This window comes from Alligator sinensis, unplaced genomic scaffold (genome assembly GCF_000455745.1).
Source record: "Alligator sinensis unplaced genomic scaffold, ASM45574v1 scaffold1162_2, whole genome shotgun sequence".
NCBI lineage: Eukaryota > Metazoa > Chordata > Crocodylia > Alligatoridae > Alligator > Alligator sinensis.
In genome coordinates this window covers 324,201-342,697 of record NW_005843013.1, presented here as the reverse complement: position 1 = coordinate 342,697, position 18,497 = coordinate 324,201, and the positions used below count along the sequence as shown (strand labels likewise).

Sequence of the window (18,497 nt, the reverse complement as noted above, 5' to 3'; positions counted from 1 at the left end):
CACATTACTGGCTTGTGTTTATTTCCGTAGCTGAAGTCCCTGGGTTACTTATGTGGACTTGTATCAGAAAAGGGACCCAATTCAGAGGACCTTAACAGAACAGTTGATCTGTTAGCAGGGTTGGGAGCAGAACGCCCTGAAACAGGTACTATTAAAATTTTACATATTTTATGTAATAGCTTGCCATGATTATATATACAGTGGCTTCTGTGTTTTGATCAGTAGGTGGGGAAAGTGTTCAGCAAGGGGGGAGAGTGTATGTATTTGTCTGTCTGTGTTCATATACATGCAGTGGATACCGAGAAGAGGAAAAAATGTAGGATCATCATTCAGTGGCATAATAAGTATTTTAAGTACTTAAAATGGTAAACAAAAAAAAAAAGTAATTTCCCCTTGATGCCAAGTATAGATTTTTCAGCATGCACTCCATCAGTACTATGAGGTACCCAGCGATCACCCTCTAAGTTTTTGAGTAATAGTTGTTCATGGTTCCTAAGACAAGCTGAGAATGAAACCGTCTCATCTGAAAAAATATATATGACATGTTACAAGGTCTATATAGTGACATAGTCAGTACAGGCAGGCCAAGACTTTTTGTGTCAGAGGTGTTTATTCATTTAAAAAAAAAAAAGAAAAGAGAGAATACCATAGGTTGAACATTCTAGAATAGGGGTGAGCAATGTTTTTGAGCAGAATGCCAGAAATCCCAACCTTAAATTGGAAGATGTTGGTGTGCCGGGGGTGGATGGCAGGGGAGTTGCAAGGGACCTGATCCTTGTTGTGGCAGCGCAGACATGGCCTCTTCCCTGCTATCCACCCCAAGAGGCACATGCCAAGCAAAATGCCTTCATGTGCCACACTCTGCCAGGGGTTGCCGACCCCTATTCTAGAACAATTTGTGTATTTGAATGTTTAAGGGTAGGCTGAGACTTGATCCTACTTTTCAGTTATGATTGTATATGGAAAGGAATCCACAGATGGGACATCTACTTGCATGTTCATTTCAAAGCAGGTTTTTTTTCCCCCTCCTTCTCTATTTTTCACTTGCTCATTTTAGCACGTACTTGCGCTGATATGAAGGAGCTTCTTCAAAAAAAAAAGTTGCAAAATTGCAAGCTTCTTTTCAATATAGTGCGATACTTCACACAGTGTATTACTTCATTCAGATGACCTTAGTAGAGTACAATAAATTTCCTTGACACCGTATAAATCCCTTAGTGGGGAAGCTTGACAAATAGCAACTTTGCCAAGAGCTCTGGGAATGCTAAATACTATCATGGTTGTGCCCGCTGATTGCAATAGTGCATGTTTAAAAAATAGTGTTATATTGGAAAGCCTGCATAGCTGCTGTAAGCCATTTGAATTTATAAAGGATCACGCATAGCATTCAGTAAAGCAGATTGTTATAAAATCCCTTAAGAACAGTTTCAAATATCTGAAGCACAATTTACAGGATGGAGATTGACTTTTCCTTGTAGCTATAGGGGAGAGGACTAGGAGCAATGGCTTGACTGCAGCAGAAGAAATTTAGCTTGGCAGTTAGGAAGAACTTGGAGTGTGAGGATGGTTAACTGGAGCAGGCTATCTAGAGAGGCTGGGGAATCTCCATTCCTGGAAATTTTAGGAACAGATTAGAAAAGACACTTGACTAGGTTCCTGTAGTCAGGGATGATTGTGCCATGAGGCCAGATTAGATGACCCCTTCAACCTCCTTTCCTATGATCCTACACCATGTTAATTGGGCCTTTCTTCATCTTGACTTAGAATTTTAAATAAAATTACATGACCACATTTGAACTTTTTAAATGTAGCACATCAAATCATTTTTAAATTGTTCTCTCCACTGCAGATTTTAGTGTGGGTAAGTAAATATTTGTCTTGTTTTGTTTCTTTCAAGCTAACACAGCCCAGAGCCCTTATAAGAAACTCAAGGAGGCCTTATCATCTGTAGAAACTTTTGAAAAACACTATTTAGTAAGTATGGTGCTCTGGTTGTTTACATTGTAGATCAAGAAGAGTATCATATAATCAACAAATAATGTGTAGAAAAAGAATATATTATGTATATTCAGAGTGTTTGAAGCCAATATTTTGAATCCCAGGTACATAGTGGTAATCTTTAATTTTGTCATGTTAAGTAAGTAATCTGACTTTCAGATATGAGCACCCTTATTTGATGATGCCCCATATAAAATTAGGTGCACAAGCTTAATTTGCATGCCTGTTACCGTAGGGCGAGATAGACATGTGCATCTTTAGCATTTATGCATATATAACTGTTCTTTTCAGAAACCATACATTTAAGAGTCTGGGAGCTGAATTTTTTCAGGAAATGCATACAGCTCATTAGGGCACTTTTAGTCCTAGATTCTTCAGTGAAATTATTTCCATGAGTGGATAGTTCAAGGTAAAATCCTAGTTGAGCTGATGACTCAGTGACATGTTTCTGATTGAAAGATAAAGATTTGTGTATCAGATAACCATAACTTGTTGGTTCATGCCATAGCATCTCTGCTTTTATTAGTAGGGTTGCAGTGTTGTTGTAGCCACGATGGTCTAGGAAATGTATGAGGGAAGGGTTTTTATTTATTTATTATTCATTATAAGGTATTCAATAAAAGATGCCACAAAAGATCCTTGCCGTTCTTTTATTGTGAAGCCACGGTAACTTTTATTCATGTAAGATAATTTTGTATGAAAAGCTCCCAATCTGAAGGCCATTGACTACAGTAGAAATGTAGCTAGTGAAACTGGCTACATGCAAAGTGTTGTCAGATGTTTAAAAAAATGAAAGAATAGAGGTATTTCTGGTTTCATAAGTTAAGTAAGTTTTCCCAGGAAACTTGCATTTTAATCTGATGTGATCTCAAATCAAATAGCATGATTAAGTTTTTGTGGCATTTCCTCTGTATACCATGATATACTTTGCAACTACAAAAAATTGCACAAAATGTAGTGATTTTGTTAAACTTTAAACTGTGTATTAGGATTCTCAGAAATACTTCTTATTTTGCACTTACTCTTTCTTTTACCTTTTAAACAGGATCTGTCCCATGCCACCATTGAAATGTATACAAATATTGGAAGGATTCGTTCAGCTAAACTTGTTGGAAAGGACTTGGCAGAATTTTATATGTAAGTAAATCTCTAAAATGTCTTGTCTTTTCTATAAAACAAATCAAGCCTTTTTAATACTGAAAAGCTTGGGTTGTAAGAGAGAGAAGAATTCTGAAAAGAATTTTAAAAAATACATAATTTGTGCTAAGTGTTTTTAAGTCTTGGGTTCTCCTTTCAGCAATAAATAAAAAAAATACAGTTAATGATACACTAATTACTTATTTATTCCAAGCCATAATATACTCCAAGAGTAATTAAATCACCCAACCCACCTTGTCTTCACCCTTTTACTTTGCCAGTAGCCTAGGGTGAAAAATCCTCCCATGGTCCATTAGGGAACGGAGGGGAGCTAGTTCAGGACCCTGCAAAGTAAATAAATTCAGAGCTTTCTTTATAGCTACTTATTTAGGTTGTAAAAAACATAATGCTTTTGGAGCCCATATCAGGGGTTACGAGAACACTGGATAGGTGACATTCCTTATTTGGATAAGTACTCTGTGCTTAATAAGTAATTGGCCTTCCTTTTTTTTTTTTTTTTTTTTTTTTTTAAATGGGGCTGATAACCTTTGTATCTCTTGAACCTAAGTTAGTTTCTTTTCTAACGTAATCTCAGGCATATAACATTTATTTATTTTAGCTATTAATACGAATTGCAGTATGCAGATAAACCAATGCCTTGAGTAAACTTTACATTGAAGGTAAAGGAAATGCAATAGACAGCTGTTTCCTTGCTTCGAATTCAACTTAGAACATCTGTGAGCTGTTAGCCAGTGGTTGCATTGGATTTCTGTTTGCAGATGCAATTTAAGATGCATCTTTTGATCTATATAACAATTTTTGGTTTGGGTCCTGTCTACCTTGGAAACTACCTTTTTAAAGCAGACATGGCAATACAGCTGAGTTCAGCTGAAGAGATTTCATTAATGGTTCCCAGGTTTATATTTCAGGAGGCTGAAGCGGGTAGTGGGGGGTTTGGGTTTTTTTTTTCCCCATTTGGGTTCTTGTACGCTGGAACTTGTTCTCCATGGAAATCCACCAGAGCCAATCTGACCTAGCTATAAAGTGAGGCTGAGCAAGTCACTCCGGGTTTTTGCCTAAAGGTAATAGGGGAAACTAAGGGATAATATGGAACTATTTTGCAATTATAATTGATATTCTCTCTCAAGTATTTCAGTTTTGGTGTTCTTAAAGTTTGTTGAATGAGCACATTTTTAATAAAATGCAAGAAATTTGAAACAAGGCTGCATCGCATGACATTGGGGAGAGGGGAACCTTGTTTTGTCTTGTTATGCTGAAGGCAGATTTGAGTATACGGCCTTTTGTAGGCATAGTATCAGTAGCGTAACAAAGGGTGGGTGAAATGGGCACCAGTCCTAGGTACCCATTTAAAGGGGGTGGCAGAAGAGCAGCTCCTGGGGTGTCTCATGGTGCTGCAGCAGCTCCATAAAGCAACTGTAGCAGCAGCTGCCAGGTGTGGGGACTTCATGCCACTGCTGTAGCAGCAAAACAGGCAAGAGTGGGCAGACTCCTCCATGCCAGTTGTATCCATTAACTTTGAGGGCTGCCTCCCCTCCCTCTCCCCCCCCATCTCCTCTTTCCACGTAGCATTTTGTCCATGGCACAAAAGTTGCTAATGACACCTCTGCATTGTCTAATATTGCTAACTACAGCTCTCTTCGCTTGGGTGAATTGTATAAATGACTACTGTGTGTGTGTGTGTAATAGATATGTCCATCGATAGATAAATATTGGTTATTTGGGGGGAGTGTACATACACTTTGCAATAATAAGTGTGTGTGTGTATTATACTACTGATACTATGCCTACAGAAGGCCCTATACTCAAATCTGCTTTCAATGTAACATTACAAGACAAGGTTCTCCTCTCTCTAATGTTGTGCGATGTAACTTTGTCTCAATTTCTTGTTTTATTAAATGTGCTCGTTCAAGTTTTAAGAACACCAAAACTAAAATACTGGAGAGAAAATATTATTTAATTGCAAAATATTTCTGTATTCTCTTAGTTTCCCCTATTGCCTTTAGACAAAAACCTGAGTCATATATGTATGTGTGTATACAGCCCCCCACCAATAATGGCATATTATCCACAAAACTAATGACATGATTATTCCTAGCAGTATGATCTGTAAAGTGCATGTGGCAGTACTTAGTTAGAGAAAAATGGCTACTTTTGTTAATTTGCTAGCATTTGCTTTTTAAAAAGCATGTGTTAGGTTTTGTGGGTATGGTCAATTAGTTGCACTAGATCATTTGTAAACCATTTTTTTTTCCCCTGTATTTTCTGAGGAGGAAGAAAGGCCCACAGAAGGCAGAAGTCTATCTTCAAGGAGCTTTGAAAACTTACCTTGCTGAGGGCTGGGCATTGCTTATAACGCATACAAGAAAGCAGTTGGCAGAATGTCAGAAACACCTTGGGCAAATTGAAAAGTATCCTCTGTCAGCCAAACCTGAAAAACTCATTGGAGCGAGATTGATAACCTATTTTCTAGGTTAATTTTCAGTTCAGTTTTAGGATGGAGACTAATCCATAGGCAGTGAGATGCAACCATTAGAGATTTCTACAATCCATTCTTTCTTTAAAACCTCTTTTATGGGTTTTAGTTGACCTGTTCTCCACTTAAATGCCTGAGTCTTTGAAAAAGAACTGACAAAGCAGAGATAATATGAAGCATTTTATTAGTGTAAAAACTGTAAAAATGTAATGGTCTTTTCTGTTTATACCTGTGGAAAGGATATTCCAGCCCTATGGGCACTTATACACATACCATTTTGTCCTGTGATGCACCAGAGTTCAGAATCAATTAATCAAGTCTGCTCCACATGTAAGCTGTGTACATTGTGCCGCAGTGTGTAGTTGTATAAGTGGTGAAATGCGCATCAGCATGCAGAAAATGACAGTGGTGCACTTTTGATCTAAAGCACTTCCAATGTGTTTTAGTTCAAAAGTGTGCCACCGCCATTTTCTTGGCACTGATACACATTTCGCTACTTATACAACTGTATGTGCTGCAGTACTGGACGCTTTTAAAAGCACCCGGTGGTGTGGCACAAACGTGTACAAATGCCCTATGTTGCTTACTTTTTTTGAGCCAGTAAATGTTGTGTTAGATATGCTTACTGCATATAAATGTACACAGTCTGGGTTTAGTGGGTTGTCCTCCTACAGTGGCCCCTTCCTGCATCTAATCTACCATATGTTTTGCTAAGATGCAGTATATAGCATGTTGTCTTGTGTTTAAACCTGAACGTGAGAATTTAAGACCTTTACTTTATTCCTAGCTTTGCCTTTGTGTGCTGTTTGACAAATGGTATAAAAGCTCTTTGCCTCAGATTTCTAATTTGACCAAGATCCTCAGATAAAAGGTGCTATATAAATGCAATGAATTTATTGCAAGGTACTGTGATGTCTGGTAGAGAAAGCAGAGCGATCTTTGAAGTTTGGACAAAGCTTTTTTTTTTTTTTGATCTTATCACTTCATGAATTTTTTTTTTTTTTTTTATTCCTTTCCTACAATTAAACCTCAGGTAGCCAAATCTTAATCTAGTTCATGTTTTGTTAATGTTTCATAGTTGTGAGCAAAAACAAGTTCCTTTCGAGAGCAGGATGGTTTCTTCTTTAAACTCTCTGGCTTCACAGTGCCATGAAGTACTTCCCTATCTGTGATAACTAAGGTTACAGATCAGGTTATTAACAGAACAAGTAGATTTTAAATGGCTTTTGTTGTGCTAACACAGTATGTTCCTGTGTAGCCTAATGAGTAGACCTGAGAGTAATGTCACTTTAATTTGATATGTATATCATAATCCATAGCTTAAATTATTTTGATCTAAAATAATACATATATATTTTAGATTTCAGCTATGGTTTATGATCATATTGTATCAGCATTTACAATCACAACTGAATAGGTTAATTCAGTTAGCTATCTATAGTCACTTACTGAAATGGGGTGCAACTTAATCTCTTTAACAGTACCTGTGAATTAAAAATGTAGTCATCTTGTAGATATTGAGGAGTTTGGTAGTGCTGGTATGTGAACATTTTATGCAAGGCTATCCTCATACAACCTGCAGAAATGAGTGCAGCATTTTTAAGTCTCCTCTGGATAATGGTTTTTTTTTTAAGTACTTAGTTACTGAAGTTGCTTCTGAAAATAAGACCTAGAAGCTGATGTTAAGGCTCAGGTTATTTTTTCAGTTAGACTTAGTGCTAAAGTGAATAAGCCTCCAAATCATGTTAGTGCTTTTGAAAAACTCTACTCTGTTTCAAAGCATACTTTTATGAAAAATGCTTCTTAACCAGTAACAATGCAGTCTTGGTAAACAGTGGAGAAAGTTTTATATCCATAGAAGCCCAGGAGAAATATATCTATATCTGTAACTAGTTGTATATAGATACAGACGTACATAATTTAGGTATGGTAAATGCTGCTGTTAGAGCTGGCAGATAACCAGATCTGTGAAGGCTGGAGTTCTGTGCACCAAATGTGTAGTGCATACCAATAAATTAGATTGTAATAAAATGCTAGAGTTTTATTTTAAATAGTGGGTAATGTAATGCATCACTGTTTTGGTCATTCAGGCTTTTTTTTCCTGTGGTTAGTTTAAAAAGATTTTTTTTCTACTTAGTAATAGGTTTTTATGAGACAGGCTGGCATTTTTTATGTAGCAAAATGTAGATTAAATATGAAGGATAATGAAAAGAACACTTTTATTAAATGATCTTCAGTCAAATTAAAAGATGTTTCTGTAATAGGCTTCAGTGATAGTAAACCTTTTACTGTTTTCATTTCTAGCAGGACTTTTGGTTAATAGTGAAACAGCTCTACAGTTTAGAAAAGCAATTGCAGATCTCTCTTTCCACTAAAATATTTGTTAAATATACTGATGTTTCCTCACATTTCCTTAACTTGACGTGTCAGCTATCTTCAAACAAGTAGCCTTTTAGCTGCTGATAATCACTTAACAGAAGATGAACGTACACACTTCTGCCAAGAAATACTGAATTTTGCCAATCAACAGACAGAGGGCCAAGGTGAGACTGGTTTTAAATACTTGACCATAAAACTTCAGCTCCAGTATGTGTCTCTTTTCTTCCACCCCTCAAAAGAAAGGGTTTTTGTGATCATAGCTTATTTCTTGCTCCATATGTAGCTTCTGGACTAACATTACAGCATTTCTTACTACAGTAATCAAGTATTATTTAATTTACTTTGGCTCACCAGAGAACCTTGTTCCATTTCTTCCATGGGATCCAGAAAAGATTTCAAGGGTGGTTGGGGTGTCTGGCTGCAGTGCTTCCCCCATACTGTCCTGTACCTATATCTGCCCTGTCGTATCTGGTAACTGATTTACAGTGGGGGAGCAGTTCTGGGAATGGTAGCTGTGGCAGAACCTTGCTGGGTAGGTGGGACAGAGTCTTTGCTACAACCCGCATCATGGCTATATTTAATGGCAACTTTGCCGATATTGAAGTATTGGCTGACTGGAGGTTGCTGGTAATTTAAGAACTCCCTTTTTCCCCATACTTTTTTGCCTCTTGGTGTCTATGCAGCATCTCTGTTCTTGTCTATGGCTTGTTATATTGATATTTTCTCACTCTTTCATGTAGTCCTATAGTTTTCAGCTCGTCTCAGTATAGTCATATTTTTGCAAAAGTATACCCTCATCCCAAGAAAAAGGTAGAGAGTAATGTTTAACTTTCTGATGACATTAGTTCCAGTTGCTTTAAAGCTGGCTACTTTTATCTTTGGTTATGAAATAGTTCTGAATATGAATAGTGTTACCAGTTGGAACCATGTTGTAATTGCAGGCAAACCGAAAGGTTCTTGGATCTTCATCATTTTGCTCCTGGAGTTGTTGAAGTGCTACTTGTATATGGCATAGAAATAAATGAGTATACTCCCAGTTCTGTGGGGTTTTGCAACTTCTAAAGTAGACTAATTTTTTGGGTCCTCAACATGAGCTTCTGTGGTGATAAGCATATTTCTGAGAGGGGGACAGTGATAAATAACTCTTTTATACTATAATACTGTATTCTATTCCTAGCTTTTGATGTTTTGTAAACTGTTATTAAAGAATTTAGTGAATTTTCTTAGGTTTTCTGTTTTAGCTTTCTAATCTTTCTCTGTAGGTTCTGGTTTGCCCACCAGAAATAGACTCACGAGTCTAATAAATACTATTTTTAACAATACTGGAGGATAATAAGCTAACTAACCTGTCTGAATACAAGAAAGTGTCTGCTGTCTTCTACCATCTACTGCCTCTGTTAGGGCAACAGTTGTTCATTCTTTCCTGACTTGTTTGCACTGCTTGATTTGCCTGTCTAACTTTTCATCCCACTGGCTGTAGCTCCACATACAGTTCCCCCTTTTCCCATGGGGGAAAAGATCCCAACAGATCTTGTCCCACTTAGTGGAGGGAAATTATAAGCATTTGTATCAATTTTGGCACGGGGGCATTTTTTAAATTTCTAAATTTAAAAAAAGTAAATGGAACATCATCAATGGCAGAGTAGAATAAAATACCTGTTTTTCTGTATTTCCAGGTGAAAAGGTTATATTGTCTATGCATTCCTTTGCACAGTTGAAAACTCTACACTTTGACCCGCCAAATGCTGTGGTCCATGTGGGCGGAACATTATCTGTTGAGCTGACTTTGTTGAGCCAAATGCCCATCCCAGTCCAAGTGGATCAGATTGCTATCAATGTTCACTTCAGCATTGAGAAAAATAGCTACCGGAAAACGGCTGAATGGCTCACCAAGCACAAAACGTCCAATGGTATTATCAGCTTCTCAAATGAGGTTGTAGGCTTTCCTTTGTCAAGAAATAACTTACCAGCATTGGAATTATATGAAATGTATGAAAGGAGCCCCTCAGATAACTCTTTGAACACAACGGGAATCATCTGCAAAAATGTGCACATGCTACTAAGAAGGCAAGAGAGCAGCTCATCTCTGGAAATGTCCTCAGGAGTGACCCTGGAGGATGGGGCTCACATGTTAAAATGTAGCAATTTAATACTGGAACCAGGGATCAATAGAATAACATTCAGAACTCAGGTATGTTTTTACAGTTGAGTGAATATAACACTCATGAAAGAAGAAATAAAAGTACTGTCTAGAAAAGGGCATAGTATTGGACAAGTAGTATCAGTATTGCATCTCTGCTGCAGCTTTACTGATGCAGCTCAACATCATCTTCCAGCCTTCATTCCTGTTTTTCTAGACTGAAGAGAAGATAATTGCCAAAAATGGGTAACTTGAAGGAGTGCACGTGGGAGCTAAAAGTGAGCCCGTCAAATTCATGTTATTGTTTATCTGGTTATTGCTTCCATGAAAATAAAACCAGCAACTAGCATTCAGACGAATATTGCATCTCTCTCCCAACTGCAATGTTCATTGTCAAGCATAATCCTTAAAAGTAAGGTCATCTGGTTTCATAGTTAGCTTTCCTGGAAAGTTTTGGGAGAGGGGGACATTTTTTGTAATGTAATCCTCCTGTGGGTAATCTCTGTAGCATCTGCTAGACTTAACTGGAGCAAATAAATATTTGTTATTGGTTGCTTCATTCCAGAGTTTGATGAGATTTTGTTGATTTTAGTAGCTATAGCAAACCTATTGCATAACAAACTAAAAAATATAAATAAATACCTTTGCAAAGTTAAGCATTTGACACTGGAAAATGCCAGAACTGAAATTGTCTTTGCAACTTTGGTCATTACAATAGCCTTTAATTACATTACAGGCAACCCCTGCTTAGCGTGGTTTCACTTAGCGCTATTTCGCTGTAGTGCTCATTTAAAATTAATACCTAATTTCACTTAGCGCTGAGTCAGTTTTGCTATAGCGCTCAGCAAAGCAGCAGTGGCAGCAAGAAACGGTGAGTGACAGTGAGTGGGTGGGCTCCAGCAGGGGCAGGGGGTGTGGGGAGAAGCGGGGGCGGCAAGAAGCAGCAAGTTGGGGGGGGAGGGGGCAGGCATGAGTGCAGGGCCCCTGCCAGAATGCCGGAGCCAGCAGGAGTGTGGGCTGTGGGCTAGCACATGGGGCCAGAGAAGTGGTGGCGGCAGGGAGAAGCAGTGAGTGAGGGTCTCTGTGGTGCCGGAGCTGGCAGGAACGCGGGCCGTGGGCTGCCACATGGAGCAGCCAGCAGGCAGGCAAAGGGGTGGGGAGAGGCGGCGGCAATAGTAAGAAGCAGTAGTCACCAGTTATTTTTATTTACATTAATGCCTATGGGAAAAGAGTTTCGCTTAACACGGTTCCGCTTAACGCTCGGTTTTCCCGGAACCAATTAAGAGCGTTAAGTGGGGGTTGCCTGTATTGTATACCGTTTTTTTTTTCTCACAGGACCCTGGCTTATTCCATGCAGAAGATACAAGGTGTGTAGTGAATTAGGCAGGGAGCTGCAAGAAGAGAAATAATGCTGTTAAGACAAATGGGTGCCTACCTAGGAGAATGGGGTTGTATTTCTGGCTCTGCTGCTGTTTTATGTGCTTGTGGCTTTGATGGTGGGAAGTTGTTTACGCCAGAATGATTACATGAGGTTGCTTATTACGTGTGCTTTATTTTGGGGTGCCCCACTTGACTAATTGGGCCTGACTTTCAGACATTCAAAGCACTTGACCTCCAATTCTATGTGCAGTTATAAGTGCCTTTGTAGTGGAAACGTGCCTTGTAGCAGTAAGGCACTGTGGACCCATGGGATAACCATATGAGGACCGAAAGTGCTGCCCATTCGTCTAAAAATCTGTTCATAAAGCAGGTGTGATAACTTATACACGCTTCTGAGGGGATGTGGATTGGGAGAAGTAATTGCACAGTGTTTTAAACATTTTAAAATACTTGTACAAAATGCTAGGTATTCTGAAAAATAGGCTTCTCCATTTTGGGCACCCAGTGCATGGACTCTTGCAAATGTTTAGCTTTAATCACCTTGGCTGGATCCAGACATGCAGGCAAACCTCTTTGTAACACCACAAACCGCCCGAGTTGCATGTTAATTAATGCACCACTAACTTGTAGCACAGAGCCAAAGTTTGCTACTAGGATTTTCTGATAGCAAAAAAAAAAGCCCTGGGGGAAAAAAGCGGCGCAACCCCCACCAAAGTGGCAAGCACTGGGACAAATGGGAGAGCAGGCAGCCCAGGGCTGCCTGCTCTCCCATCTCCCTGTACTGTGGAGCCCCCATGTGGAGTTACTCTGTGCCCCAGCCAGCTGCTCTCTGGCCGGCTGGGGTACGGGGTGCCTCAAGAGGGGAAGTAGGCAGCCCTGGGCTGGCTGCTTCTCTGTCTCTGTGTGCCTCAGCACAGACAAGACGGAAACAGGCTGCACTGGGGCACAAAGTAGTGGGACAAATTTGTGCTGCTGCTTTTTGTGTTCATACCCCTGCCCCTTGTGTGTTTCAGTACAAACAAAAACCCTCCAAGTACTCCATACCTGCTTAGAGAGGTGTCCTTGTTAATGTTGGTTAGAGTAACTTCCAAACTGAAGGGTGCTGCTATAGGAAGAACAGTGCTAGAGAGCGAGAGAGCTATATTCAGCACAGCATCTGGATGGTATGCAGTGAACAAAGAATGAGGAAAGAAAGTACAAGGAAAAGATGCAAAGTGAAGGGGGAAAGGGTACTATGAAGAAAAACTGGTTTTTGTCATTATAAACCTCACGCTTTAGTTTTGGCATTTCCTAACTTGTTGGTATTTAACTTTACAAACTTTATGTAGAGATGCCTGAGAAGGAGCATCAAGTTTAGGTATGTGGGTGATACCTAAGAACCAGAAGATTAGCAATGCTGGTCATGAAATTTCTTCCAAGTGTTCTCATTGCATATTTCAGTTGCTCCATTTCTCCTGCAACTCAAATCTTTCATATTTCTGTTCCTTTTTTCTTATTGTCTGTCTCTATCTCAAACTGTGACATTTTCTGTGAAGCCTGTTAGTGAATGCAAGGTTATTCTGCTCTCTGCCTTCCCTTTTCACGTTCCTGCAGCATGAAGTATTAGAGATGCTCACTGTGGAGCAGGCTGCCACTGTCAGCTTGTATGGGTAGAGCTCAACCTACTGAAGATGGGAGTTCATGTTGGTACAGCAGGGGCTTTACCTGACCCCTGGCATCTGTGTGATCCTTGCACTGCCTGTGGACCTAATCGTTAAGGTTTTTGGTTTTTTTTAATACCTCCTAGGAGGGAGCAGAAGACTGTTCCCACAGAATACGGGTCATGTGGATGGAGGCTACAGAATGGGGTTTTAGAAGACTGACCGCTGCAAATATAATTGGATCCAAGGCTAAGGAATCTGATGAGGAGAAGGCTTTTAGGGGCTTAATGTACACAATCTCTCTGGCATTGTCAGTAGGGCTGCTTCTACAGTTCAGAAGATTGCTTCAAGATGTAATATAAATGAACATATAATTTTACGATTTTAAATTGTTTAGCTAGATCTTCATGGTACTGGCATACATTTCTTGTGGTCATTATTGTAGGAAGGACAGCCTATTTTCTCTTCTTTAATTTTGCAGTCTCTCTTCCTAGTAAGGGAACATTAAAAGGAAATTATGCTCAATTAGCATGAAGAAATCCCAGCTTTCTTTAGAGTTGCACAAAGCAAACGCTACTTTCTCTTGAGAGAACTTCAGTTTCTAGAACTTCCTCAGCAATGTCATATTACTTGGATAACATAGTCATAGCTTCCTTAAAAATACATTAGCTATATTGGACTTTAAAATAACACAGTATTTTGAGATGTTGACATCTCTTTTGCTAGGTTATGTAAGAGGTGAAAGAAATAAGGGATTACAGAATAGTTCTCTTATGTTTGTGGATACAGCATTCAGTTGCACTAATGAAGGACAGGAAATGTCTACGCTGCCCAGAGCAATGCAGCAGAGGCAGGAGGGAGCGGCTGGGGGCGGGGGGGGGGGGGGGGAATCTTTAGCTGGCCATTAACATATCAAGCCAACTTTGTAGTGATTCTTTTAGCCAGCTTACAGAACGAACCTCCTTAAATGTACTTGTCCAAGTGTTATGCAGATTATTTCTGCTTTGGCTGCTACAAATTGCTTGGGATTTAAATTATAGGAAATCTCTCATTATCTTAGTAGATAATAGGCAAAAGATAATAGGCATTAATGCATATTTACAAGCCAAAAAAGTTAATAAACTGATAAGGCTTTGGGATTGGTAATGTAAAGCAAGTACAGTACCACTTGACTTCTAATTGAAAAGTTGAATTTTCACTGTCTGTGACATGTTCACTGTGCCTGTGTATTTTAGTGCTTTGAGTTACAGATACAACTGTGTAGTTGTTGCTTTCACAACTGATAGAGTGTGATATGGAACAGATAATATATCTCTGCCAAATGTTCTTAAACATTATACAAAGTTATTTGGAAAACATGTGTTCAAAATACTGTTGATCTCCAAGAGGCTAACATTTTTCTTCTGTTAGCGTGACACCATTTGGATGTTCAAGTGCTCCAGTTCTTTTTTGAGGGATAAATAGGTGGATCATTTCAGCTTTTTAAGTTTTTCTTTCCACTTTTCCCAAAATGTCAATTCTGCCATGAGGGCAGAATAATACTAACAAATATCTATGCACTCTCTTTGCTATTCAGTAAGAAGCCTCCTCACAGGAAAAGTGGTGAGGGAAGTGGGGGGCAGAAAAGGAAACAACCTTCCCATTCCCAGATTTTCAGAAAGGTTGCTAAGACAGACCACATCAAGAATTGAACAGATATCATCTGAAAGCACATGTACTAATGTATGGCTTTCTTTATAGTGTCCCATCCCATCCTGTCCCATCTGCCCCCCCCCCCCATTATAAATATAAAGTATCCCACATTTTGTTGAAGATTTGGGATACTTTGAGATTAATGTATTACTCAGGCATGGGTGCCTCTATGAAGGAGGGGGAAAAGTGAGAGAAACCAGTGTATGCCTACCTTGATTAAAGGCTGTGCCTAACTCAGACTTCGTGGGTTTTTTATTCATGCCAGGGAAACAAACACTCTTATCACTGCCTAGTAAAAACCATAATAATGGGTATAATTTACATGTCAATGCATCTAAAACATAGATATAAATACATAAAACACTGTAGACTGTGACTGCTCTGATAGGTCCTTCAAATAACTCTTAGTCTATTTGAATCAGCAATGCTTGATATTTCTGTACGTTTGTTCCCGAATCAAATGGATAACATTCCTACAGCTGTACCTTAGTAAGTGGAGCCCTTCATGGAAAACATTTCAATAGATATTTATTTGAGGGGAAAAAAAGGGATCTTAAGGGATCTTTTAAGAACCATTTCGTGGATTTCTTTCACTTCTAATTTCTATTAATCTCTACAAGGATGGACTTAATGGTTTTAGAATTTTTTCCCCCCAACAATGTTATAAGTTCATTGGAAAGAGAGGTTTTACTCTAGGAATGTAAAGTCATAATTGCTAGCTTTGAAAAACCTCCATTTTAAAAAATATTTTCTCTTCAAAGGCCAAAGAACCTGGGACGTACACACTCAGGCAGCTGTGCATGTCAGTGGGAAAAGTGCAGTTTGTCCTTCCTCATATTTACCCAATCGTGCAGTATGATGTGTATTCTCAGGAGCCTCAATTAAAAGTGGAGCCATTGACAGGTAGGTAGACTTGGAATGCTGAGGCTGTGTTGATGTCAGTTTTGCCTTCTCACTGCATGATGTGTTTTCATTTTTCATTTAATTTAGAATGAGTTACCTTGCTCTCTTACAGCCCTCGCTTTTTTTTAAAACTTCTAGTGAGAATGAAATTTATATCTGTGAGTGTTCCTCAAATTATCAGTTACATTCTTTAAATTTAAATGACAGCGAGTATTGGTTCATTTCAGAGTCTGGATTAGTCGTGAGGAATATTTGTGCGGCTTCAAATGATTAACTGGAGTATGATCCTGCATCGCTGGAGGCTGTTGATTAGGAGACTTGAATATTGATCTAAGGGCATCGTTGACTCTGATTCTCTTACTGATTGTTTTGTGCCACTGCTTATCTTTTGGCACTTAGAGAAATCAATAGAGAGGCCCTGATCTAATGTTCTTAAAATCAATACAGAATCTTTCTATTGAATTTAGAGAGAGATTAATTATTATCTAATACAGGTCTTGCCATCACAGTGTTTGAAAACTTTCCAGGTATGAGAGATTTTACTGGTGAGGTCCCTAGAAGGGTTTGTGAAGTTTTCTGCTTAATTATCTTCTCTTGTATAAGAGACTGTTCTTAGGTTCTACTCTTTTATAAGACATTAGTTTTCCCTTTCTTCCCACAGCTCTCCCTGCCACCCCCCCATTTGGATTATCGTGGGAAAACTTTCTCAGAGGAGTATTTTAAAATGCATCTTAAAGGCTTAATTTGCCTGCTTCTGAGAGCATATTCTCAACTGAACTTCCTTGATTGAAAACACTTTGGGGATATTGTCACTGCAGTTAATGTAGACACGTCGGAACTAGGTAGCTCAGGTACTGGTAGCAGCATAGTTAGGCTGGATGGAGCATAGTGTGCACTATCTAGCCTGTCCAAGAAGTTGGGAAAATTTTGGGGTGGCTCACCATTACACCAATTGTTCTGACAACTCTACTACTAGTAGAACACAAACTAGATAGTTTATGCTTGGGTATATGTCTACATGAGCCAGACTCACTGCAGTGGCAGACTTTGTCCCCAGATGAAGAACGGCAGCAAAAATTTAGATGAAAGAGCAAATTGCCCCAAATTTAGTGGCTGAGACTCCTTATGTTTTTGGATGACTTCTACAATGAACATGCCCAAGTAAAAAAAAAAAAAAAAAAAAAAAAAAAAAAAAAAAAAAAAAAAAAAATTATAGATATCTACAGATAAACTTTTAACAGACAACTTTAGTCATTTTAATGAGTCCTGGGATAAACTAACAATGTTTGTTTTGATTTTATTTAGACAGCCTTTTGGCTGGTATTCCTCAGAAGGTGAAATTCACCGTGACTACTGGCCATTATACCATGAAGAATGGCGATACTCTACAACTTAGTAATGCTGATGCCATGCCTGTTTTGTACCATCCAGAGAGCAAGGCAGTGATCTATTCCAATACTAGGGGTGAGCAACAAAGCCAGTATTTAATGATCTGTAACCAATCTGAAAATGCAGGAATCCTCTAACATATTGTGTGTAGTAGTATTTGAAACTTAAGAACAGGACTGCCCTAATATTCAGTGACCACCATCAATTAGATATGCTTTGGATTGCAACTTGTATTTCTGTGCACGTAAACTTCTTGGAAGTCTCAGTCCATCCCTACCATCTCTATTTTTGGAAATAGCTTGTAGATGTGATCAGTTCGTTTTAGATTTTTCAGGTGTGGTTTTTTGTTGTTTTTTTTGTCGCTGTAGTAAAGACTAAATATACTCTGAGAGGGGTTATTTTATACACTGTTGGCTAATCACTGGAAAATGTAATTTGCTTAACAGATGACTTCTAGTAGTGTGTTCCTACGTGGGGCTGCACAACAAAGGAAGTCTGGTAGCAAGTCCAATGATCTTTTTCAAAATTTTCATTAGATCATCTTTTACCATAAATGGTAGTTCATTCAAGTTACAGGGTTTGCCTCATTCTATCTAGCTCTGACTTAGCATACTTTGAGTTTTCTTTCAAGCCTCCATCACCTGTGAATTGAGTTTTCATTGTGAGTGGTTGAGTTCTTGAGGCAGTTGTTCTCCTTTAAGATGAACTGAAACCTTATTCCATCTGTTATTTGTCTTGGCTCTCTGGGTGCATCTACATGAGATGCTATCTCGCTGTAGTAATGAGCATGGGCAGGCACAAACCATGATGTCAGTGCTACATTGCCTTAGCGACAAGCTATGTCGCCGTAGCATCTAAAAATAACTCTGTGCTGTCGGGACTGCGAAGCAAGTACTAAATGACTGCAGTACCAAATGCAGTCAGCGGCACATGTAAACACACCCTCTGAGTAGAGGCCAGTGTGTGTTCTTGGGCATAGCTAAGGAATAGTGAGGGATACTCAAGTGAGTTGTGATTACTTTTTTGCATTGCCTGGGTGAGGCATTACCAATACCCAGGCTGTACTGTAACAAATTTAGATTTATAATTTCACTTTAAAAGAATGGTTACATGCTACAAATAATGTTAGTGCCCAAGAAAATGAAAATATTTGCTTTTTACTAGCCATAGATTTGTTTAAGTAGGTGATATCCCAGCTTGTCCCAGAGCTCTGGTAGCGTCTTCTCAGTCCTCTTCCAAAGCTACTGAAACTTATATGTATAAGCATAAAGTGGATTTAATAGTCCAAATAGGGGAGAGATTACAAGTAGGGTGTATAGTCTCATTGAGTGTAATGCTGTATTGC

The 18,497-nt window shown here is 38.9% G+C and overlaps 1 protein-coding gene across 6 annotated transcripts in view; it reads left to right on the top strand.

The window, feature by feature from the left end:
• The window catches only part of TRAPPC10 (trafficking protein particle complex 10), a 79,065-nt gene that overhangs the window by 50,478 nt on the left and 10,090 nt on the right, over positions 1-18,497 (top strand). For all 6 annotated transcript variants that reach the window (XM_025193074.1, XM_006036747.3, XM_025193075.1 and 3 more), the window contains 8 exons: positions 31-145; positions 1,898-1,974; positions 3,044-3,135; positions 5,424-5,564; positions 8,060-8,172; positions 9,685-10,199; positions 15,622-15,763; positions 17,069-17,227. In XM_025193074.1, the coding sequence (XP_025048859.1) occupies positions 31-145; positions 1,898-1,974; positions 3,044-3,135; positions 5,424-5,564; positions 8,060-8,172; positions 9,685-10,199; positions 15,622-15,763; positions 17,069-17,227 (1,354 nt within the window). The remainder of the gene's footprint in view (positions 1-30; positions 146-1,897; positions 1,975-3,043; positions 3,136-5,423; positions 5,565-8,059; positions 8,173-9,684; positions 10,200-15,621; positions 15,764-17,068; positions 17,228-18,497) is intronic.